The sequence below is a fragment of the Salminus brasiliensis genome, chromosome 4, assembly GCF_030463535.1.
Source record: "Salminus brasiliensis chromosome 4, fSalBra1.hap2, whole genome shotgun sequence".
NCBI classification, from domain to species: domain Eukaryota; kingdom Metazoa; phylum Chordata; class Actinopteri; order Characiformes; family Bryconidae; genus Salminus; species Salminus brasiliensis.
The window spans coordinates 45,133,032-45,159,857 of NC_132881.1; the positions used below are offsets into that span (position 1 = coordinate 45,133,032).

The 26,826-nt window shown below is 41.5% G+C and overlaps 1 protein-coding gene across 4 annotated transcripts in view; it reads right to left on the bottom strand.

Annotated features, from left to right (window-relative positions):
- Positions 1 to 26,826, bottom strand: part of nr3c2 (nuclear receptor subfamily 3, group C, member 2) — a 165,515-nt gene that overhangs the window by 24,768 nt on the left and 113,921 nt on the right. For all 4 annotated transcript variants that reach the window (XM_072678558.1, XM_072678557.1, XM_072678555.1 and 1 more), the window contains exons 4-6: positions 20,511 to 20,627; positions 16,299 to 16,613; positions 10,129 to 10,273 (exon numbers count right to left, since the gene is read on the bottom strand). In XM_072678558.1, coding sequence (XP_072534659.1) covers positions 10,129 to 10,273; positions 16,299 to 16,613; positions 20,511 to 20,627 — 577 coding nt within the window. The remainder of the gene's footprint in view (positions 1 to 10,128; positions 10,274 to 16,298; positions 16,614 to 20,510; positions 20,628 to 26,826) is intronic.

Genomic DNA, 26,826 nt, shown 5'->3' on the forward strand with positions numbered 1-26,826 from the left:
GATGAAGCAGGGGAGCTGGAGGGAATTATGGGTTTTGGAAGCGGCCGTGCTTTTAAATCACTGTTGTGTTGACAAAAAAATAATCAAACGCCTGCCCCGTGGGCCGACTTGAAAGAGCCAGAGTTCACATGTGATTCTGCAGGACCAAGCACAACACAGGCAGAGAGATAGAGAGGCTCACACACTGACAATGCACACACTCGGCTCGACTCGCTCTCCCTTTAGGTGTGTGTGTGTGTGTCCTGACTTTGTAAAGAGCCGTTTGACTTTTTACAGCATTTCTTTTTCTTTCTTTTTCTTTTGGAGCTGATGTGAAGGTTAGAGTTAAGGTTAGAAAATTCAGTGTATGAATAAATGTACTCCTACGCTATCTGTCCAAATGTTTGTGGACATCCCTTCTAAGGAATGCACAGACACAGCTTGCTCAGGCAGTGTGAAGAAGTACTGCCAATTGTTGTAGACTAGGACTCTCTGGAGCAGATAATCATGAACCTGTTGGCACCATGTTGCCTAAAACCAGACGTGGGCTAGAGGGATATAAAGCCCCCCTCCACCCCAGAACTGAGCTGTGGAGCAGTGGAAGAGCTGTGTTCTCTGGAATGATGGATGGTGGTGATCCATCCAGTACTTTTGGGATGAGTTGGGGAGTTGGGGATGATGAGGTGGGGTGGTGATCATCATCATCCAATATCCTGACCTCACCTCACCAACAGTCATGTCGCTGAGTGCAATCAAATCATCACAGAAATGCCTCATTCTACAAAATCTAGCAGAAAGCCTTCTTCTCTGGACAGTAGAGACAGTTACTCCAACAAAAGCAGGATCAATGCTTTTTTAATATCATTGATTTTGGAAGACACAATGAATGAACAGGTGTCCCAATACTTTTGTCCAGGTAGTATATGTATTTCAAAAACATATACATACATAAACATATCTGCTGATCCGTTCGTCTGGAAAGTTAAAACTGTGTAAAGGGCAGCTGGCATTTTCTAATAGTGTATAAAATTGTGTGTGTGTGTGTGTGTGTGTGTGTGTGTGTGTTGAGTGCCACGTCCCTGGGATTCAACACTTCTGAACGGCGGTGTGTGCGTACAGAATTTGATGGCTTTAGTGCTGGTTGTTTACCGGGCTGCCATGTTGACCTGTGAGTTTGTTTGGCTGACAGATGCTCAGGGTTTTACCCCAACTCCCTGCCTACCTGTCTGTCTATCTGTCTGCCTTCCTGTCTGTCTATCTGTCTGCCTACCTGTCTGTCTATCTGTCTGCCTACCTGTCTGTCTGTATATCTGTATATATAGATCATCAGTGCATATTTCCTGATTCATAACATTGTATGGGAATATATATATATATATATATATATATATATATATATATATATATATATATACACACACACACACATATATATATGTGTGAGTGTGTGTGTGTATATGAATCGGGAAACTGTTGTATATCTATTTGTCTACCTATCTCTCTCTCTCTCTCTCTCTCTATATATATATATATATATATATATATATATATATATATATACACATAACAGTGCATGTTTCAGTGCAGTGCAGATTCATAGTTTTGTATCATTAAAACTATGCATGAAGACCTGAAGGCAAAGGCCAAACTTTTATGGCCAGATGACCATGGTCAGAACATGGTCCAAAACATCAGGTCTTTTGTGGTGCTGCTCATCAGCTATGGTGACTAACTACTGACAGTAGTTCAAGGAGGGACAAAAACAAAAAAATGAAGCCATAGGCATCCATAGAAGAACCATGTCTGAGACGTGTGAGCGTGAAGAATCCTTACATCAAGACCAAGTTCTTCAGACCTTTGAGACTCGTCTGTGTTATGATTATTTATGTCCCCAATGTGGTTCTTCTACAGCATCACTCAAAGAACCATTTGTAGCACCTTTAAGAGTGCATGTTAACCCGACCACCATCTAATGTGCCTACAGTGGGCACACAATCTCCTGGACAGGGCCTTGGAGCCATGGAAGACGGTCTACTGTCTTAATGTTTTGGCTTCCCAGCGTGTGTGTGTATATATATATATACACACACACACAGATTTCTAGCTTTGTGTGAGTGTATACTGCTTAATTATCCACATTTACGGCTTTACATCAGATCATATATTGGGGTTTATAGCTTTATAGCAGTGTATTTCCAGAAGCACACTGAAAAACGGTCCGCTTTCCCACCCGAGCCGCTTCTCTGATTACAGTTTTTGATTAATGCTTCCCACGTCTGCGTATGAACGATTACATAAACTTTGTTTAGCAGCGCAAGCTCAGATTCTGCAGACTCACTGCTGAAATCAGGCATTGTAAAAGAGGGGGAGAGAATCACACAGAAGAAGACTGAGCAGAGTGAACCGAGGGAAACAGAGGGACAACAAACGCTGACCGCAGCTTTACTACCTTTACTTGCTTGGTTGCTATGGAGGCAATGGCAATGAATTGCTGGGAAACGAGTGTGAAACTCTTTGACTCTTTGGAAGTACACACACACACACACACACACACACACACACGCCTTGATGAATCTTAAGCTTCGTCGGGTCTTTCTCCACCTCGTTTTCAGTTTGGTGCTGTATCTCTAAATGTGGTCTTCATTCTTCCCCTCGTCATACTGTCAGTCTTAATCACACACACATGCGATTTGTGTTTGTTTACTCCAAACTCAGTGTAAACATCTGTAAACATGAGTCTCGTTTCTTCACGTCAGTCAAAAACAAAAACACACTGCTGAGAAGACTGTTAGGACGTGTCCATGGCTCGTATTCATAAAGCCTCTGAGAGTAGGAGTGCTGATCCACAGCCTGGTTCTGTCATCATAAATAATCCTAGATCTGATCCTGATCAAATTATACTGTTCATGTGTGCAATGACAATAATAATAATAATAGTACTGTAATTCAATTTAATATGTGTGCAATAATAACAATATGCCACTTTACTATATTGATATCGTTTACATTTTACATTTATACATTTTTAGGTTTCCTCAATTTTTTCTGTCTTCGTTCTAAATGTATTTTATTTTATATAGTGTTTATTATATAGAGTGTTTATAGTGTTTGTTTATAGTGATTAATTTATAGTGTTTAATTTATAGTTTTTATTTTATAGTGTTTCTTTTATAGTGTTTATTTATATTGTTTATTTTATATTGTTTATTTATAGTGTTTATTTTATAGTGTTTATTTTATAGTGTTATTTTATAATGTGTTTATAGTGTTTGTTTTATTACGTGTTTATTTATAGTGTTAATTTTATAGAGTGTTTATTTATAGTGTTAATTTTATAGTGTTAATTTTATAGAGTGTTTATTTTATAGATTGTTTATTTTTACCCTAACGGTTGCAACTGTAACATGTAATTTCCTTCCTGGGATCAATAAAGTATTTCTGATTCTGATCCTAGATCAGCTCTCCCGCTCTGAGAGAGGCTTAAGAGAAGACCCTGTTATTTTAGGCACCTAACTCAGGTTTAAGTGTTGGTTTAGGCTTTGGTGTTCATGTTAAGAACGGGATAATGTTTATGTTACAATAGTGTTTATGTTAAGGGTTGAGGTTAAAGTTAGAGATGGACAGCTTGTTGAAGTTAAAGGTTCAGGTTTGAAGTTAAAGTTAAGCATTGAGTTTAAGGTCAGGATTAGATTAAGGATTTAAATTAATCCTAAAGTTTAGGTTAGGTTATGAATTGAATCTAAAGTCAGGTTTAAAGTTAAGGTTAGGTTTGGGTTAAGTACTGAGTTTGAGGTGAAGTTTAGATAAGGAGTTTAAGGTTAAAGTTAAGGTGAGGGTTAAGTTCAGAGTCATGGTTAGTTTAAGGTTTGAAATTAAGGCTAAGCATAAAGTTTAGACTCAAGCTTAGGTTAAGAGTTGAAGTCAGGGTTAAGGTTGGTTTAAGTATTAAGTTTAAGGTCTGGTTAGGAGTTAAGGTTAGGTTTAGGTTAAGAGTTGAAATTAAGGCTAGAGATAGATTAAGGCTTGAAGTTAAGGTTATATTTAGTTTAAGAGTTGAAATTAAGGGTAAAAAAAGATTAAGGATTACATATAAGTTTAGGTTTAGGCTAAGGGTCGAGTAAAGGTCAAGTTCATTTTAGGAGTTAAGATTTAAAGTTAGGTTTAGGTTGAGTTGAAGTTAAGGTCAGAGATAGATTAAGGATTGAAGTTAAGGTTAGGTTTAGGTTAAGAATCTAGTTAAAGGTACAGTTCAGGTTAAGAGCTGAATTAAAGGTAAAGGTCAGGATTAGGTTTGGAGTTTAAATTAAAGTTAAGGATTAAGAATTGAGTTTAAGATTAGGTTAAAGCTAAGGTTGAGGCTGAGTTTAAGTTTATGTTTAGATTACAGGTTAAAGTTAAGGATAGGTGTAGATACAGGGCTCATTTAAGGGTTAAGGATATGTTTAGAATAAAAGTTTAAGGTTGAGATTAAAGATTAAAGGTTAAAATTATATTAAAGTTGAATTATATTTTAATAATAAGGTTAGGATTAAGTTTAGGTTGTAGATAATCCATAGAATATTTATTTAAATGTTAGCTAAAGACAAACTGAGCAAACTCTGAGGTATTCATAGTCATTGAGGTCACTGAGAACTTCTGAGAAGCTCTATTAGGAGCATTATTCAGTCCTTTTGTTTTACAGTGTTGGTAGAAGTAGGCCTTCACATTCCTCCTCTGCTTCCAATCAATATCTTTTAAGGACGCTCCATAAAGTTCTAGTTTAGCTGTGTATGTAAGGCCTCCGCTGTAGGAGTGAACATCCCAACACTGGCTCTGTTTCAGTCCTTTTCAGCCCCATCCACAGCTTACATGCCACACTTCCCTGTCCTACCTTTCCCTTGTCCTACCTGTTCTCAAACTTAATCTGACGACTCAATCTGGACTCCATTTCCCACAATGCACCGTTTGTTAAACTCTCTCACCAACCATCATGTAATCCCACCTGAGTACTAACCACCTTTATACCTGTTTACCTGTTGTTTATGTTTTTTTCTGTATTTTTATTTTGCATATTTGTGTTTTTACTACAGTGAGGGACTATGCGTTTGTTCCACTGACCTGTTCACCTGTATTAATGTGAGGCGACATTAAGCCTGATCTGACTTGATTTTTGATTTGAGGTACTGCCTCTGCTTTACAGTGGTTTTGGCTGTTTGGCTTTATGTAGCATTTTTTGCCTTGCCCTTTTCACTGAGTTTGCCAAGAGGTTAGCTGTCTAGGTTTTGACCCTAGTGTTGATGAGTTTATTGATACACACAGAGATGTACAACTTGATCGGTCATTGTCAGTCTAGTCCGGCCATGACTAGTCTAAACCAATTCAGTCTAAACAAATCTAGTCTAAACCAATCTAGTCTAAACCAATCCAGTGTAAACAATTCCAGTCTAAACAATTCCAGTCTAAACAAATCCAGTCTAAACAAATCCAGTCTAAACCAATCCAGTCTAAACCAATCCAGTCTAAACAAATCTAGTCTAAACCAATCCAGTGTAAACAATTCCAGTCTAAACCATTTCAGTCTAAACCAATCCAGTCTAAATAAATCCAATCTAAACATATCCAATCTAAACATATCCAGTCTAAACAAATCCAGTCTAAACCATTTCAGTCTAAACAAATCCAGTCTAAACCAATCCAGTCTAAACAAATCCAATCTAAACATATCCAGTCTAAACCAATCTAGTCTAAACAAATCCAATCTAAACATATCCAGTCTGATCTAGTCCAGTCTAAACCAATCCAGTCTAAACCAATCCAGTCTAAACAAATCCAATCTAAACATATCCAGTCTGATCTAGTCCAGTCTAAACCAATCCAGTCTAAACCAATCCAGTCTAAACAAATCCAATCTAAACATATCCAGTCTGATCTAGTCCAGTCTAAACCAATCCAGTCTAGTCAAATCCAGTCTGGTTCGGGATATTTCGGAAGGACCTTATATACATTGGGAACTGTGGGAGGGGAAAGGATGATGAAGAAGAGGAATTTAAGGAGGAGGGGGGTATGTGGGGGATGAAGGTGAGGGTGAAGAAGAGGAGTATAGGGAGGAGTAGGAGGGGGATGAAGTTGAGGGGGGTTGATGGTCATCACACAACAAAGGTCATTGGTATGACCACTTGATTGTTGTCACCTTTTGAGGGTTACAAAGAGAGTGACCACTTCAAGCCGGCAGACGAAGGGTAACAAAAGGTGAGACAATGGAGTAAGATGACCATTTGCTAACGTTCTATATGGCTGAAGCATATTTTCTCTCACCCTGCTGGTTTCTTTGACTCTTTATCTTTATGATTATGCATAATTATTGACTTCTAGCTTTTGATTTTTTTTAATGATCTACAGCTTAATAAAGAGTCGCACATGAGCAAAATACCATTGTAGAACATATACCATACACATTAAGTTGATATAATGGAGTGCAGAGGTAGAAACAAGGAGGTGGTGTTAATGTTATGGCTGTGTTTTTGTATATATATATATATATATATATATATATATATATATATGAAGGACCTGAATGGGCCATTGGTGCTTTTACTGCATTAGAACCACGCCCTGCACCTAGCCATGGATTATGCTGACACACACACACACACACACACACACACACACATACATACACACACACACACACACGCATACACACACACACACACACACATACACACGTGCACATACGTTTGTTCTTGAACAGCATTGACACGCAAGGCTTCGTGACTGTCCTGGCCGACTGGTGGGCATTCCAGGGGGCAGTAAATCAGCGGCAGGGGCCGCTGGCCCGTTAGCCATTCTGCCCCAGCATGCCAGGAACACGGAGGCCATATTCGTCATTCCGCTGTGTGCGGATGCGTGGGAGTCATTTACGAGCGGCAGAAGCTCGCAGCATAGACGTCATCGTGCGCGGAGAGGACATTTAGAGCGCATTGTACTGAGATCATTATTCTGAAGGAACTACCTGAGGAGAGAACGCTGCAGCCGCCATCTGTCTGGGGCCACTGTCCGGCCGTTACCAGCACCTATCTGTGCTCGGCTAAATATGCAGTCACGGCCTGACATCGTACACCCACATCAGAAAACGCACGGCAGGCGTAATGGTTAAGTACGCGATATGACAAAAGTATTTGGACGCCTGCTCGTTCATTGTTTCTGACTAAATCAAGGGTATTGTGCAGAGTGTATTCTGCTTTTGTTGGAGTAACTGTCTCTACTGTCCAGGAAAAAAGGTTTTCTACTAGATTCTGGAGGAGCATTGCAGTGAGGATTTGATTGCATTCAGCGACAAGAGTGTTAGTGAGGTCAGGATTATGATCACCACCACATCCCATCCAAAAGTACTGGACTGAGCACCATCCATTCTTCCAGAGAACACAGTTCTTCCACAGCTCAATGCTGGGGGGCTTTATACCCCTCTTTCCAGCCCACACCTGGCACTAGGCAGCATGGTGCCAATAGATTTATGCTTATCTGCTCTAGAGAGTCCTATTGTATTGGCAGTACTTCTCTACAGGCACAAGAGTGTGTGCACTTGCACATCTGTGTCAGCAATGCGTCAACTTAAAGTAGCCGAATGCATTCATTAGAAAAGGGTGTCCACAAACATTTGGACATATGGCGTAGATATGTCCTGATCCAGAGACAGGGCAGGGACAGCCTTGTCCTAAAGGTTAGAGAAGAGGGCTTGGGACCAGAAGACCACTGGTTCGATCCCCAGGACCAGCAGGGACTCCTCCAACAACCTTCATGGCTGAGGTGCCTTTGAGCATGACAGCTAACCCCCAGTTGCTTCCTGGGTGCTGAGGTGGCTGCCCAACTCTGCTCTTCATGCCTTCATCGTAACTCACGAGTCAAAGACATGTCAGGTGTGTATTTTCTACATGGTTTTGGCGGCATGTCGCTTGTGGCGAACAACAGTGAGGTGATCAGAAGCGTGAGCACTGTTGTTTACGCGAAAGCCGGAGAGTTCAAACAGACGAGGCGTCTGGACGATTTCATCTTCCACTGTAAAACTGTTCAACACTGTCTCCTGAACACCAGCCGCACTGATGCAGCTGGTGGGTAGTGCAGCTTTATGGAGCCTACACTCTGAAGAATAAAGGTGCTCCTAATGATTCTTCTAGCAGATCCACGCAATTTAAAATACCTTTAAATAGTGTAAAATTAGTAAACACAAGAACCTTTAGGTCAAGTGAAAGGTTCTTTAAGCCTTAAAAGGATCTTTTTACCAATTATAACCATTTAAAGGTTCTTCACACTCACGCATCTCTTACAGTCATGCTTCTTTAGGAACCAAGGAAACTACAAATGGTTCTTTAAGTGATGCCATAGAAGAACCACATTTGTATTAGTGTGAAGAACCTCTAAATAGTTTATTATTGGTAAAAAAAAGTATGTTTACATGAAGTGAAAGGTTCTTTAAGCCTTTAAAAGGTTCTTCACGCTCATCTCTGTTGTAAGCATGGTTCTTTATGGAACCAAAAGAGTTACAAATGGTTCTTTGATAAATGCCATAGAAGAACCACCTTTGTTTCCAGTAAAGAACCATGCTTGTAATAGAGTGATAGTAAAGTGTGCGTCTGAAGAACCTTTAAATGGTTTAGAATAGCTAAAAAAATAACTTTTTAAGGCTTAAGGAACCTTTCACTTGACATAAAGGTTTTTTAAAGGTTCTTCACACTCACACATCTCTTACAGTCATGTTTTTTTATGGAACCAAGGAAACTACAAATGGTTCTTTAAGTGATGCCATAGAAGAACCACATTTGTATGAGTGTGAAAAACCTTTAATTAGCTTATTATTAGTGACAAAATATGTTTACATCAAGTGAAAGGTTCTTTAAGCCTTTAAAAGGTTTTCACTCACAAGCATGGTTCTTCATAGAACCAAAAGAGTTACAAATGGTTCTTTGAGAAATGCCATAGAAGAACCACTTTTGGGTCCAGAAAGTACCATGTTTGTAATAGAGTGATAGTAAAGTATGAGTCTGAAGAACCTTTAAATAATGTAAATTTAGTAAACACAAAAACCTTTAGGCCAAGTGAAAGGTTCTTTAAGCCTTAAAAGGTTCTTCACACTCACATTTTACTACTGCTCTATTACAAGCATGGTTCTTTATGGAACCAAAGTAAATGCAAATGGTTCTTTGAGATATACCATACTAGAACCACTTTTGGTTTCCAATAAAGAACCATGTTTGTAATAGAGTGATAGTAAAGTGTGAGTGTGAAGAACCTTTAAATGGTTAGAATAGCTAAAAAATTACTTTTTAAGGCTTAAGGAACCTGGAAGAACCACTTACTTGCCGTGCATATCAAAGATGCCACTCAAGCCCCACACTGGTTCATTACCTCATGTGCCCAGGAGCTTCAGTACCACAGCTGGCCTGAGGGGGCCGCTCCGTTCCCTCATCTAAATTCTCTCAGTTCTGTCAGTAACAGAGCCCTCCTCAGCCTCTCCTCCCACCCGCCCGCTTTCTTGTAATCTCTGGTCTATCTCTCTGAATCACATGCCCCATTGACCTCCCTATCCAGCTCCATTGATGTGATCAAGGGCTGCTTATGGAGGGAACGTGTTTCCGGCTCCAGCAGAACAGTTTCCTCTGCCTCCTCTACAGGTGCTGAGAGCGACAGGCTGGTTTTAGAACCGCGCTTTGGTTTTTTCAGCATTCTGACATCAGAGCTAACGCAGCTTGTCCCAAGTTCTCAAACGTTTGCCTGTTCCTCAGTCAAGGCCCTCAAATCTGAGCTTGTTTAGAGCAAGCTGCCTTCGCTTTGCCTAATCTCTCCAGTTTACGGTCAACGGGGAAAGAGCTGCAGAGCTCCAGATCTGCACAAACAGTGTATGTCCTTGGGTTATGAATTTTATAAACAGGCTGCTGGAAACATCAGTCCGCCTACGGTGTAGTCCTACCACAGACAGCTCTTCTGGCAAACGATCAGCCAGGCCATGTTTGGGGACTGAAGTTTGCTTCCTTAGTTTTATACTAGAGCTACGAGGCTAAGAAGTGATGGCAGCCCCCCCTGGTAACTTTCCTCACCAGCTAGCCTCATGCAAACTGCGTGCCTCAGTAATGCGAGTGAGTCAGTAATCGGGCCGTTCAGGGTGTGTGCTCTTACTCATTGAAGACGAGGTCCGGGGCGAAGTAAAGCATCTGCGCGTTGGTGTGTTTGTAGGATCTCCAGCTGAGGGAGAAGGAGGAGAGACACATCCAGGAGTACTGGATCAGCGTGATTTGGTCCTCAATGGGCAAGGTGCGGAAACCTGGAGAGAGAGAGGGGGGGGGGGGGGTGAACAGGGAAATTACTGGAAAATGAATAGCAGTGTGATGCTGTCCGACACCAGGTATGTACACGAATACTGCAGAAAGATACATTTTCTGCATTTATTATTATTGTTGTTTTTATGAGTTGTTTATGTAAATAAATAAATAAATAAATATACATTGTATATTTACTGTAACAATATGCATTGCTACTACTCTCACTGCTAGCACAACAGCTAGTAATATAACAATAAAAATGTCTAATATCAATAATGATAATTTAGGATATCGCTGTATGTGTTATTGTCTGGCAATAATAACATGCTGTACTTTAAATAAATAAATAAATAAATAAACAGTACTGCTACTGGATTACTGGAATGTAGAGAAGACCAAGGAAACGGTTGTTGACTTCAGGAAAACAAGACACGACCACTCTCCACTCATCATCAACGGCTCCTCTGTGGAGATCGTTAAGAGCACCAAGTTCCTTGGTGTCCACCTAGCGGAGAACCTCACCTGGTCCCTGAACACCAGCTCTACAGCCAAGAAAGCCCAGCAGCGTCTCTACTTCCTCCGGAAGCTGAGAAAGGCCCGTCTCCCTCCACCCATCCTCACCCTCTTCTATAGAGGGACCATAGAGAGCATCCTAAGCAGCTGCATCACTGCCTGGTTTGGGACCTGCACAGCCTCTGACCGCAAGACCCTCCAACGCATTGTGAGGACAGCTGAGAGGATCATCAGAGTCTCTCTCCCCTCAGTCATGGACATTTACACTGCCCGCTGCATCCGCAAAGCAACCGACTCCACCCACCCTTCACACAGACTGTTCTCCCTCCTGCCATCAGGAAGAAGGTTCCGCAGCATCCGGTCCAACACGACCAGACCTTGCAACAGCTTCTTCCCCCAAGCCATCAGACCTTTCAACTCAACTCAACTTCTGAACTGATGTTTTTTCTGTTACATGCACACACATACTCTCTCTCTCTCTCTCTCTCTCTCTCTCTCTCCAACCATTTACCCCAGATAAAATGGGAAGCATTTTTTGCACAAAGCATTTTTCACTAATAACTTTACTACCTCACTGGACTCCATATTTATTACACACTGCACACAGAATTTGCACACTACCCCAATTATTCTCTGTCTGTACTGTGTTGTGTTGTCTGTGTGCACTTGTTTGTGTTGCACTGGTGTTCTGTATGCACTGTGTCTATGTTGCACCATGGTCCTGGAGGAACGTTGTTTCGTTTCACTGTGTACTCTGTATGTAGTTGAAATGACAATAAAACCCACTTGACTTGACTTGACTTGATACCATTGCATTATTGTCAGGGTAATAATGTGGCATACTTTAAATAAATTATAATAAAATAAAATAAAACATTTAGTACTGCTACTGGACTTTCATTATACTAATAGTATTACTGTCCGGATAATAATGTGGCATACTTTAAATAAATAAATAAATAAAAGATGCAGTACTGCTACTGGATTTTCATTATACTACAGCATTACTGTCAGAATAATAACATGGCATAATAAAAATAAATAAATAAACAAACAAAACATTTAATACTGTTACTGGACTTTTATTATAATAAAGCATTACTGTCTGGATAATAACGTGGCATAAAAAATAATAATACAAATAAATAAATAAATAAATAAAAGATTTAGTACTGCTACTGGATTTGCATTATACTACGCATTACTGTCCGGAAAATAACGTGGCATGATAATAAAAAATAATAAATAAATAAATAAATAAATGATTTAGTACTGCTACTGGACTTTCATTACACTGTCCGGATAATAATGTGGCATAATAAATAAAAGAAAAATGAATGAATTCAAGTGAATAAATACTTTTTTAAAAATGGTGGCAGATGCTAGATGGGTGCTATAGTGTTCCTAGGTATTTCTAGGTGGTTGCTTTTGGTGTTTCTTAGCGGTTGCTAAGCAGTGGCTATGGTATCCCACGGGGTGGCTATATGCTTACTAAGACATTGCTAGATGGTTGCTTAGGAGTTGCTTAGTGGTTGCTAGAGTGTTGATAGTTGGGTGTTTGCAGTTGCTATGGTGTCTCATGTGGTTGCTAGCATGAAGTGGTTGCTGTGGTATCCCATGGTGTGTCTAGTGTATATGTATCATTGTGATAACAACTGTGAGCTGAGAAAAATAATAATCAGACAATAACTTGGATACAATTTGCATGCATAATAATAATAATAATAATAATAATAAAGGAAAATATTCAGGCATTTCAGATTGATATCACTCGCCCATAGTCACCTGCACAGTTTTAGGGGTCCGTGGCCCTGAGTCACAGCCACAGGCTCAAACACAGGAGAGTAATGACCCTGTAGCTGTTAAGCTGAGTCCTTATGTGTGTTTGAGTGTGTGTGTGTGTGTGTGTGTGTGTATGTATGTGTGTATGTGGCAGCGTTTAAAAATAGGTGGTTGTGTGTGCGAGCAGGTAAACAGTGATTTGTGTGTGTGTGTGTGTGTGTGTGTGTGTGTGTGTGTGTGTGTGCGTATATGTGAAGGAGGAGGCGGGTTGTTTTTCCTGTGCCATAGGTGCACGTCCGGAGGTGTTAATATTTGTCTAGACACGATAAACTGTTGCAGCACAATCACCAGAATCAGCTTTACACGAACTGCCCAAGGTCTCCATTTATCACCCTGCTGTGAACTGGAGCACCATAAATAGAGTTCACCGAACGCCGGATAGAAAACTCTCAGGGTGAGTCGCACGCGTGCTGAAGCCCGAGACCCACAAGGACATGCAGCGACTTATCAGAAAAGATGAGGCTACTGCATAGTGTCCGGTCCACCCAGCTGACCACGACTGCAGGAGGTGCAGAACTGGTATCTTAGTGCTGCAGCAGGTCTGGGTGATTCTGTAGTGGGTGCAATGCTGTGGTTTCCAAATCTAGTCTGGAGAACCCTGTGGCCTGTGCATTTCTACATTACCCTGCTCTAACACACGCAGTTCTCGTTCTCAGGGAGGGTTGGTTAATGAGCTGAGTAGCTGGGTCAGGTGTGTTACGCTGCACTTCAATCACAGTGGAGCAAAGTTTCATTTTGCCTTAAGAAAAATTATTAAGATTAAATCAGTACTGAGGTAATAAGATAGGAGGGTTTTTTTAATGCTGGTTGACATAAAAAAAACACTGCATTGAAAATAACACCCAGAGCTCAAACACTGAGCTCCACTTTTTAGCATTTAGCGTGGCCAACGACTGGCAAGGTAATTCCTTCACTTCAGTGTAACGAACATTAGAGCATTACAGTGTCAGCCTCCAGAACAGGGCTGTAGTCTAGATCACCGTTGTCTATTTCTAGACTATGATTTAGTCAAGAGTGAGTCTGAAACGAGTCAAAACCAAGTTAGAAATCAGTCTGAAGTGAGCTAAAACCTAGTCTAAAGAGAAACAAAATCAAAACCGAGTCAAGTCCAAGTAAAACTGAGTCTGAAGTAAGTTAAAACCAAGTCACACTCCAGTCTGGAGCAAGTCAAAACCAAGTCTGAAGCGAGTTAAAACCGAGTCTGAAGTGAGTCAAAACCGAGTCTGAAGTGAGTCAGAAGCGAGTTAAAACCAAGTCTGAAGCGAGTCAGAAGTGAGTTAAAACCAAGTCTAAAATCAGTCTAAACCAAGTCTAAAGCGAAAATTAAAAACTTTAAAACAGAAAATTAAAACAGAGTCTTAAGTAAGTCAAAGTCTAAACAAAGTATTAAAAGAGTCAAAACCAAGTCAGAAATCAGTCTAATTAGTTAAAACCAAGTCTAAAGTAAATCTGAGACTAGGGCAAGTCTAAGTCAAAACCAAGTTTGAAGGGTTTGAAGTTTAAAAACCAAGGCAAAACCGTGTCCAAAGCGAGTTGAAGTCAAAACAGAGTCTGAAGCAAGTCAGAAATCAGCCTAAATTAAGTTTAAGTCTAAAGCAAATCAAAGTCAAAACTGAGTCTGAAGCGATTCAAAACCAAGTAAAACAGAGTCTAAAGAGTCTAGAGTGAGTCAAACCCGAGTCTGAAGCAAGTCAAACCCGAGTCTGAAGCGAGTCAAAACCAAGTCTAGAGTGAGTCAAAACCAAGTCTGAAGAGTCAAAACCAAGTCTGAAGAGAGTCAAAACCAAGTCTAGAGTGAGTCAAAAACGAGTCTGAAGAGTCAAAACCAAGTCTGAAGAGAGTCAAAACCAAGTCTAGAGTGAGTCAAAAACGAGTCTAGAGTGAGTCAAACCCGAGTCTGAAGCGAGTCAAACCCGAGTCTGAAGCGAGTCAAAACCGAGGCTGAAGAGAGTCAAACCCGAGTCTGAAGAGAGTCAAAACCGAGTCTGAAGAGAGTCAAAACCGAGACTGAAGCAAGTCAAAACCGAGTCGGAGGCGAGTCAAAACCGAGTCGGAGGCGAGTCAAAACGGAGTTTAAAATGAGGCGTGTGTCAGGGCATGTTGGATCTGAATGGATGCCTTTACACAGTGTCCAGCTCTCCCTCTGCATTGTGTGTTCTGAACCTCATGGTGAGTCTTTGAAAGTCAGCAGGCCCAGTTCGCCCCGGCGTCTACCGGCTTTCTATTTATACATCTGGATATAGCAAGCAGACACCCTGGTATCAAATAATTGCAATACAGCAAATGACTCCTGAGAGGGGAAAGCGTAAAGACGACAGCGTGAAAAGCAGAGTCAGGATCTTTACCAAACTTCAGCTTCCATACGTTTACTGAAGGTGGCTAAAACTCTGCGCTACAGAACCGAATGAGTACCACACACACATCACATACACCATCTGTCCAAAAGTATCCAGACACATCCACTGTAATAATTACACCTGCTTTAAGACACACCCCACTGTGTTTGATGTTTGGAGTAGTATATACACTGAACTACACACAGTATACTACATATTCACAATGTATTCGATACAGTGTACTATCTTCAGTTCACTGCATGGTGTATGCAACATTAGTGTACTATATAGAGGGTGCTAGATGCAGTGTACTATCCTCGGTGCACTATATAGAGTGTACCAAATACGGTGTACTACAGAGTGTACTACATACAGTGCATTATATACTGCACAATGCACTACATATAGGACCCTGTATAGAGTGTACTTCATACAGTGCACTATAGAGTGTACTACACACACTATATGAAGTGCCCTGCGTATAGTGTACTATAGACAGTGCCCTAAATAGGGTGTATACAGTGCACTATATACAGCACAATGCACTACATACAGGACACTACATAGAGCGTACTACATACAGTGCACTATATACAGTGTACTACATAGAGTGCATCATAGATTGTACTACATACACTATGTACCATATAAAGTGCATTATATAGGGTGTAGTGCACAATATACTGTACAATGCACTACATATAGGACACTACATAGAGTGTACTGCATGCAGTGTACTACATACAGTGCACTATAGAGTGAACTACATACACTATATAAGGTGCACTGCAAACAGTGTACTATATACAGTGTACTATATAAAGTGCACCAAATAAGGGGCATATAGTACACTATATACTGCACAATGCACTACATAAAGGACACTATATAGATTGTACTGCATGCAGTGTACTACATACAGTGCACTATAGAGTGAACTATATACACTACATACAGTGCACTATAGAGTGTAGTACATACACTATTAAGTGCACTGTATATAGTGTACTATACACAATATACTGTACAATGTACTACATATAGGACACTATATAGAGTGTACTGCATGCAGTGTACTACATAAAGTGCACTACATACACTACATGAAGTGCATTGCATACAGTGTGCACTAAATAGGGTGCATACAATGTACTACACATAGGGTTCTATACAGAGTATACTACATATATGACACTATATACAGTGTACAACACAGTGTACTATATACACTGTACTACATATGGTGTACACCTGTAAATGGTGTTTTATACACAGTGTACTCCACACGATGCACGATACACACATATAAAACTATATTCAGGGCACAGGAACGCACCTGGAAGTACTTTGGCCCACTTGACCACGCGGATCATCTGTTTGCCGGCGAGTTTGTTGAGGCTGGTCAGCAGGTGGTCAGTCGTGTCCGGTTGTGTGTTGTCGTAGCCGGCAAACACCACCTCAGGCTCGATGAGCTCCAGGATGCTGCAGACGGATGGCGACAGGTACGGAGTGACCGAAGGGACGTGAGGGACCAGAGCCATGGTTGAGCTCAGCTCCTTTTCTGAAGAGAGGAACGGCGCGGTGTCTTTGGAGCCCTGCACCGAGTCCTCACTCACGCTCTTCAGCTTCCCCAACTTCTTTGATTTTCGCGCTGAAAGGAGATAAAGGCCTTAACTTAAAAAAATGCTTCGGTTTTATCCTAGAGACTGACAGACACAGCAAACCTTCCACAGCTCGCACTGATGTGCCATCCTGGATGAGCTGCACTACCTGAGCCACTTGTGTGGGTTATAAAGTCCGTTTCATGCTACCACGAGTGTGAAAGCACCACCAATAATTGCCAATAATTTCCACCTGTTGTCTATTCCATTTGCACAACAGCATGTGAAATTGATTGTCAATCAGTGTTGCTTCCTAAGGACAGTTTGATTTCACAGAAGTTGGATTTACTTGGAGTTATATTGTGTTGTTTAAGTGTTCCCTTTATTTTTTGAGCAGTGTATATATATATATATATATATATATATATATATATAAACATAAACACTACTATTGTTACATGAGCATCAACAACAAACTTTAATTTCAATTCCAAAACCTATATACACTATATGGGTAAAAGGACAAAAGTATTGGGACACTTGCTCATTCATTGTTAAAAAAAAAAGGTAGATAAAAGAAGATAGAGCGAGACGTCCTAAAAACAAAGATACATTTAAAACAGGGCTCTTTTCAATCATGGTTGTTTCTGTGCGGTACTTAAAAATCCAATTTGAGGAAAACTGTGTTTGTGTTTCTCGTGGTGATGCGTAAAAATAGAAAACAAATTGCTCTGGTTGTAGAGGAGACAGCTCAGATTAAGGCCTGCTGTGGGAAACACCAGTTAAACGAAGCGAAAACAGCGAAACGCCAACGAGGACGAGTGCAGTTCCCGTCACGCTCCTCTAATTTCTCTCCTTTTTGCTGCTGTATGTATTGTGCATTCAGTCATATGTCCGTCTCACTTCGGCAAGCCTGGCTCTCCGGTTATTTACCCGTCATTCACTGAAAGAATCTTAAGCACGAATCCTCAGAATCGCAGTCATTCATTAAAGTCTGAAAGAGGAAACTCCTTAAGTCCTTTAATGCCTGCTTGAGTGACTGTTAACTAACAATGTGTCATTTGCAATCTTTCAGCCCGACTGACAGGAAAGCCTGACTAAGGCGCTTGTTTTTGGACTTCAGGGAATCCAAAGCCAGTGAATCAGACCTTGGGCCCTGTCCATCTCCACCAGAGCGGTGGAATTCAGCAATCCTGCTAGGTGGATTCTGGCCACATTAACCAGAGAGACTCTGAGGTCTCGGTTCTGTTGAAGCTGAAATCGGTGGTTTCGTTGTCTACACTTCTGCACTGCCAAGTTTATATTAGGAGGAACTCAATCTATTAAACCCTGCAAAACTAATTTCACCCAATTACAGACTTATTGACTTTTTTATAAGATCCATAAGAGACACATGCATCAAATCAGCCATAACATTAAAACCACCTGTCTATTATTTTGTAGGTCCCCTCTGAAGTCTGACGTCCTGTGGTATTTGGCACCATGACGTTAGCAGCAGATCCTTCAAGTTGTGAGCTGTGTAGGACACATGGATCTAAACCAACCCTGACCCTGTCACGACCTTGCCCGTCCTGTAGATGCTTTGTAGATGATTATATTATCTGTAACTAACAGTTATAAAATATACTGTATACTAATAGTACTAATACTATTACTATACTAATACTAATACTAAAGCCGATGACGTCTTTAATATATATATATATATATATATATGCCAGAGTGGTACAGAGCAATTGGTGTACCACTGTGGAGCACCTAACCTCTATACTGAACATCTTCCTCACGCTAGTGTCATCCAAACTAAATATGCTTATTCCTACTATTAGGCAGGTGCTGATATGACTAACCTATATATATATATATGGACAATAGTATTGGGACACCTTCATATGCTTTTACGACCTCCCATTCTAAACCCATAGGCATTTGCTCTAAGCTCTACCAGCAGCAGCAGGTCTGGAGCTCTGCTGCAGTTACTGAGTCAGTTGGAGGCTTTTCTGCACTCTGCGCTGAGCTCAGCACTCGGCCCTGACCCCGCTCTGTAACTTTACATGGTCTGACAGACACTCGGTGGCTGAGCTGCTCTCTGTGAGCTGTTCCTCCTAAACTCTTCCACTGTTCAATAATAATACCTCTCACAGCTGATGGCAATGGGACTATAAATTTTAGGAGGTGTCCCAATACTTTTGTCCATATAGAGTGTATACCTTCTATCTCCAAAATAGTAATTTGGAAGATAGCAAATAGGAAAAAAACCTTCTTAGCTTTCAATGGAAGTCAATGTAAGTCATTTATGGAGCATTTCTATTGGTCCGTTCACCATGAAATGAACTGCTAAGTGAAAAACGACCACAATACAAGTTTATTTTCGTGTGACAGCGACAATCTAAGTCTCTGACCAGCTCTCAGGTTGTGCGTTACATACTGAAACTCATTCTTACATGTCATTTCCTGTTTGTCCGGCATTTCAGAAAAGTTACGCAAGTGTTATTATTAGTAAGTGATGATGTATGATCTTCGGTCAGGTTTCTTATAATATCGCTTTAACGCAATATGACACAAATTCCAGACTAATCCAGCTTCCATTACCATCTGGCTTCATTCGAATCTTCCGCTGTTGTGTCTTCTTCTCACGTAATCAGTCTGACCTGACAGTTTGGCTTTGGAGCCAGACGTGTATAAAGTACTAGAGCCCAGACCTGAGTAAAAGTACAGGAGCTCTATCAGAAAAGTGACTTGAGTAGAAGTAGACGTGACTTCAAGCTCCAGACTTTAGTAGAAATACTAAAGTATTCAACATTTCCTGTACTTAAATACTGCAAGTAGTTTAGTATTCTAAAAAGTACTCATTAAGTACTGAAAGTAAACGTACAGTACTGTGTTCTGTAGTTCTTACAGAAAGCAGTCAAAAGTTTGGGTATCAGTGTTTATATTAGTTCAGATGCTCAGACTTAAGCACTGTCTCAGTTCCTCTGTCTGTAGTAGAAGGACAGGACTGTAGAAGACAGAGTTCATGAACACGAGTCTTCAGTTCACTCTCTAAACAAACTCGCCCAAAAGAGAGAGAGAGCTGAGCAGACCTGACTCGACCCGCCACATACAAGAGCTTCATCTGTAGAACCAGTGAGGAGAGCAGCTCAAACCCCTGAGCTTCACTCTCTGTAAACTCAACTACAGCTGAAAGATCTCAGCCCATTCAGCACATACGAGTATTTGCAGGAGGTGAAGATGATGGAGGTGGTTCTTCTGGTGGTTCTTCTTCTTCTTCCATCTGGAGATAAACTAACAGAGCTCTAGCGTTAGTGTCCTCAGAGGAAGAACGGCAGCATGCTCGCTCACGGCCTGATCGCCTGTTCTGCTCAATGTTGAGGCGGCTTCATCGAACCCGGTGATGGCGCTATCTAGCGCTCTGGAGGTGATAATGTGGGTTTGAAATGATTCGTATTGTTTTTATAATTGTAACGAGTAACGATGCAGCTCATAAACAATATAACGGAGTAAAAGTATTAAACTCATCCAGAAAATGTAGTAAAGTACAGATACAGTATTTTAGTACTTAAGTACAGTAGTGAAATACTTCTGCTTCCTTACTATATATCTCTGTTTGGAGCTCAACAGATGCTGGTTCCTCATATAACCTCTGTTCTTCAGCCTCTTAGCGAAACAGCAGCGTCCCTCCGTCTTCTCCATGCGCGCTCTCTGTTCTCGCTCTGCATGCAGTAATGATTTAACAGCACAGCAGCCAGCGCTGCCGAGTCATTAGCGAGCTACCCTTGTTTTTAAACTCTGGCTAATGTGCAGATATTGCTTGTTTACCGAGCGCAGCGCCGCGTTCGACTCACGTGAGGGCAGAGGTTTTTCTGCCTGGGGTTTCCCTGGTAGTCTGTAATAAGCAGCTTTACAGAGGTTTATTGTTTGCTGTAAGTAGCAGAGTAGCAGTTTACCTCCCAAATTCATCCCCGCCTGGAGACACTTCCGTACTCGGCAGGCTGGACAGTTTTTCCGTCGGATTTTGTCAATGATACAGTCGTTCCTCCCAGCGCAAAGGTAGTTGTGCTGACCTGCAAAAGAGAGAGCGAGACAGCGAGAGAGAGAGAGAGAGAGAGAGAGTGAGTTGATTTTTTACATCTTTACGTTTCTTTTAGACCCCGTATGTAAACACACTCTTCGGTTCTTCACTCAGAGCTATATTACTGTCAAAATTACATCAGTTTCATAGGCCCTAAAATAGAACCCTGTGGGACTCCTAAGCAGCTGAAAGCAGACTGTAGATGCTAGCTCAATAAGATGAGGCATTTCAGTGATTGCAGTCATACAGACTAACCAAACAGCATCAAGTCTTGGGAAAAGTTGATGAAAATCTAACATATTTAACTATTTAGGAGGTTAGAGCTCCGGGTTATTGATGACAGGGTTGTTGGTTCGATACCCGGGCTCGGCAAGCTGCCACTGTTAGGCCCTTGAGCAAGGCCCTTCACCCTCTCTGCTCCCCGGGCGCTGGAGTTGGCTGCCCAGTGCTCTGTGTGTGTGTGTGTGTGCTCACTGCTCCTAGTTTAGTAGGATGTGTGTGTGATCACTACCATAGAATTGGTCGTACCAAACAGAGATTAAGGGAAAAAAATTAAAAATTAAAAAATGAATTAAATAAATAAATATTGCATAGAAATATAAATTTAAATATGTGATTTGAATGGGAGGTGTGCAAGGAGGATCTTTTTTATTGTTATAAAAGAAATACTTTTATTTTTATAAATTATTATTATGAAATGATTATATATGTTTTTAAATTATTGTACTTAAAATGTACAATTATTAAAATAAACATTTTTTAATCAAATTAATTTTATTAAAAAGATCAATAAATAATAATAAAAAATGTGATTTTAATGGGAGGTGTGCAAGAAGGAAACCCCCGCTGTCTAATATATATACTCTGGGTGAAGTCGATAATATTTCTATATATTTTTATATAGAATATATATATAGATATATAGATATATTAGATATATAGATATATATAGATATATTATAGACTTCACCCAGAGTTCACCCAGACAAAGACCAGGACTGTGCTTTAGACAGATGAATCAGAATATATATATATATATATTCCATTTAGTTATTTATTTCCCCCCAGTGAATAATGATGATAATGATAATTAGAGAATTCATAAAAATCAAATGATGGATTATTTTTGCGCATCTGCATAAAAACGGCAGCTTTTCCAGAGCTTTTATAACAAATCACTTTCACAGGTTCCTGGAAAGCAGTGGACCTCTTTTCTCTGGTCAGTGGTAAAGACTGACCTTTGAGTCAAGGACGTTGGATGACTTCACGCTCCGTACTTCGCTCACTGTAAATATGCCACATTCAGGACTGTAAGGTTCTGTGTGTGTGTGTGTGTGTGTGTGGGTGAGAGGGTGTGTTGCTGTGTGAGGCTGCAGTGATCTGAGTGAGTCTCCTCTCAGAACCATTCTGCTCCACTGAGTCCCACACCCACACTCACACTCACTCTCACACACTCTCACACACTCCACAAGACCCTAACGCTGCACCGCAGGGTCACACACATGCATTGGGGACACACACTGTGTATGTGAGAGAGTGTGTGGGTGTATGTGTGTGTGTGTGTGCGCGCATGTGTCTTATGTACTCTCTTGCTCTCTTACAACTCACTCTCACTTCAGCTCACTCACATAAGCTCACTATATGTCCAAATGTTTGTGGACACTCCTTCTAATGAATGCGTTCAGCTACTTTAGATTGCACCCATTGCTGACACAGATGTGCAAATGCACACACTCAGCTTGTCTAGTCCCTGCTAGAGAAGTACTGCCAATAGAATAGGACTCTCTGGAGCAGATAAACATGATGAACCTATTGGCACCATGCAGCCTAATAATGCCAGGCGTGGGCTAGAGGGGTAGAAAGCCCCCCAGCATTGAGCTGTGTGTGTTCTATGGAATGATGGTGGAGCTCCATCCAATACTTTTGGATGGGATGAGTTGGGGAGTCTGGTATGAGGTGGGGTGGTGATCATCCAATATCCTGACCTCACTAACGCTATTGTGGCTGAATGCAATCAAATCCTCACAGCACTGCTCCACTCTCCAAAATCTAGTAGAAGGCCTTCTTCCCTGGACAGTAGAGACAGCTACTCCAACAAAAGCAGGAGAAACGCACAGAGGAATAAATAAATGAGCAGGTGTCCCAATACTTTTGTCCGTATGTGTGTATCTACCCCCCCCCCCTCATCTCTCCTACATTATTAGAGTTCATCTCTGTGCTCTAACAACTTCCTCAGACCCCCCGTCCTGTCGGCTAAGCTCGGGTCTCCCAGCAGGCCGCCGTGTCTCACTGTTCAGCGAGGTTCGGTACAGCCAGACAGAGCGAGGGTGTTTTTGGCAATTTTGGCGCCTATTTGGTGCTTCTTGGCTGTGTGTATAGCATGTGCTGAGGCTGGGGGGAAGCTGCCAGAAAGCCCAGGATCAGCTCGGAGGAGCAATGGCAGCTGTAGCTCCGCCACTATTTCTGGCTCCGTCACATGACCCGTTACATAAGCCCATTTTTCTTGCTCTAAAAAACAGTAAACTGCGACACAGGAAATACAACACAACCCCTCCTCCTCCTCCTCCTCTTCCTCCGCCTGCCGCCTTTTCCATGGCTCAAACACACACATGCAGATCGGACCTGAAATCTGCTCACACACCTCCTGACCCTGTCCACCCACTGGCTGCGGCGGCCCACGAATCCTGTTAATCATTGCCTGAACAGAGGCGCGTTCAAACGGGTCGCGTGTTTACTATGTGTCTGTGTGTGAGACGTGTGTGTGTGTGTGTGTGTGTAACGGTTTGTTTACAAGTGACTGTGTCAGTTGTTGTGCATTGTGTGTGTATGTATGTGTGTGTGTTTAGTAGCTCAAGCCAATTTCTCAAGCCAACTGTGCTACATAGTCTTTCAAAACTCTCTCTCTGCTGTCCAGGGATGGCTTTCTACTACATGTCCAAATGTTTGTGGACACCCTTTCTAATAAATGCATTCAATTACTGCAATTGCAGAGAAAGATGTGCAAATGCACACACGCACACACACACACACACAACAGCTTCTCTACCCCTGTAGAGAAGTACTGCCAATCAAACAGACCCCTCTGGACCAGATAAGCTATGGACCTCTTGGCACCATGCCTACTAATGCCAGGCGTGGGTTAGAGGGGTATAAAGCCCCCCAGCATTGAGCTGTGGAGCAGTGGAACTACTGTATTCTCTGGAATAGTTTTGGGATGAGTTAGTGAGTCGCGGATAATGAGGTGGGTTGGTGATCATCCAACATCCTTCCCCTTACTGACGCTCTTGCCTCTGAATACAATCAAATCCTCACAGCAATGCTCTAGTAAAGAAAATCTAGCAGAAAGCCTTCTTCCCCGGACAGTAGAGACAGTTACTCCAACAAAAGCCGGACAAAACATTGAATGAGGTGGTGTCCCAATACTTTTGTCCATGTAGGGTATTTTAGGGCCTTCTACACGCTTTGTGGGCGTGTCCCTAAAAGTGCATACCACCCTGTTACATCTTCCACTCCAGGGGTTGAATCTACAGGATGTACATGAGGGTACCACACACACACACACACACACACACACACACACACACACACACACTCATATTATAGTTAATAGAATACCTCTGCAATGACCTGCTACTCACCTGTGAGTGTTTAGAGGCCACTGCATTACTGGATGGGCCAGAGCGCGTCACGCTACATCCGTTGTTTTAATTAAACTCCACACACCGGTTCTGCTTGGCCACTTCCAGCACTGCCCACCATCAGCACGCTGCCATTACTGCGCTAAATTACACTCAGAAACTCGATGCAACAAAACTCGAAACTGTAATGGTTGCACAGAGAGAAGCAGCCAGTCTGAGGTCTTTTAAGGCAGATGCTAATGCAGGCTTACTAGCCTAGGCTCACAGTCTCTCAGTATTAGGGCTGGATATACTGATCAATGATGAAAGAGGACACTGGAGACTTACAGGTGTTCACCAGGGTATCATGTTCTGGGCTGGGGGGCTTTAAGTAGGCCTAAGTTGTGGGACCATAACAATGTGTGTGTGTGTGTGTGTGAGGGTGGGAGGGTGGGCTTAAATACCTTGACATACTGTCGCTGTCCAGTGAAAAACATGTTTCTCTAAATCGGTGACTTTTAGTTTAGTAAAAGCTGTGGCTGTAGTACGTTGTCATCTTTATTTTATTAAGCTAGAAAAATCGTATTCACTATATTGACAAAAGTATTGGGACGCCTGCTCATTCATGGTTTCTCCTGCTTTTGTTGGAGTAACTGTCTCTTCTCTCCAGGGAAGAAGGCTTTCTACTAGATTTTGGAGGAGCATTGCTGTGAGGATTTGATTTGATTTACAGCAGAAGGCAAAAATGATCTTGACTTTGAATGGAAGTCAATTATTATAAAAGCTTATTCTAAGTCATTTAGAGCATTAATATTGGCCCATGCATCCACAATTACTTATGTAGTGTACAGAAGCAGCTACAGGGTTCAAACCATGGAGGAAACTAAAACAAATGGACAAAAATGGAGATACATGGTTTTTATTGGACAGCAAATGACCAAGAAGGCAAAAATGATCTTGACTTTGAATGGAAGTCAATGTAACATAAGAATTGACCTTGAAATATCTTAGTAGTTCATAACCTTGCTGATAAAAGTCAAAAGGACAAAAGTATTGGGACAGCAACATACGCTTTTGTGACATCCCGTTCTTAAACCCATAGGCATTAACTCACTGCACTGTACCAGCTCTTCTCAATCTAGGAATCCAGTCACGCACCCGCAGGTATTCATAGCCCGAGCCTCCTCGTGCAGCGCCATCTGCAGGAGCCTGAAGTTGTACTCTGGGAATCAGGTCTGGAACAGCATCAGAAGACGTGTTTCTGAGCTTATTCCAAGTCATTTAGAGCATTTCTATTGGCCCATTCATCCACAATTACTTATGCAGTGTACAGAAGCAGCTACAGGGTTCAAACCATGGAGACAACTAAACAAAATGGACAAAAATGGAGATACATGGTTTTTATTGGACCTCAAATGACCAAAACCAGTAAATAACCTTAATAGCCCATATGAGCAATTCATCTAAATGCAACAGTTTAGTAAAAACTGTGACTGTAGTACGTTGCAAGTCTTTATTTTATTAAGCTAGAAAAATTTTAGCTTCACTATATTGACAAAAGTATTGGGACACCTGCTCATTCTTGGTTTCTGCTGAAATCAAGGGTATTCAAAAAAGAGTCAATCCTGCTTTTGTTGGAGTAACTGTCTCTACTGTCCAGGTAAGAAAGATTTCTATAAGATTTTGGAGAAGCATTGCTGTGAGGATTTGATTGCATTCAGCGACAAGAGCCTTAGTGAGGTCAGGATGTTGGATGATGATGATCACCACCCCACCTCATCATCCCCAACTCCCCAACTAATCTCAAAGGTACTGGACACAGTTCTTCCACTGCTCCACAGCTCAATGTTGGGGGGCTGTATACCCCTCTAGCCCCTCTAGGCTTATGTTTATCTGCTTCAGAGAGTCCTATTCTATTGGCAGTACGTCTCCACATGTGTGTGTGTGTGTGCATTTGTACATGTATGTCAGCAATTTGTGCAACGGAAAGTAGCTAGATGCATTCATTAGAAGGGGTGTCCACAAATATTTGGACATATAGCGTATGACAAATAAAAGCTGATGTGGTTAACAATGCTATGCATTAGCTTGCCGTCATTTACAGAATGGTGTCTGGCTCCTATTCTTACTTACTTAATTCATTACTGGCATGTTCTCATTTATTTAAGCCACCTAACTCCATTTACTTAAGTCTCTACCCTCCAATCCGAAAAAAGGAGGCCATTTCCAACCACGTCCAAAAACAGCCCAGCTAAACAAAGAGCCTTTCCCACACTTCCTCCCAGACCCTTTAGATAATGCGGCCGTTTTCATGCCCTTCATTGCTGTGAAATGTCTTACGCCTTAAATTCTGACCATGAATTGTGGCCAGTTCCACTGTATCAGCAGCTATAAATCCACAGCGATAAATCCATGAGAGCTCACATCGCTGCTTGAAGTATCAAACTGAAAATCCGGCTGCGATTCACGATTTCACAGCCAGCCACCATACGTCTTCAGCTTCAGTAGCTGCGGACATCTCCACTCCGTGTGTGCCACCAGCCTTGTTATGGTGGTTGGGGGTGTCCCGAGTGT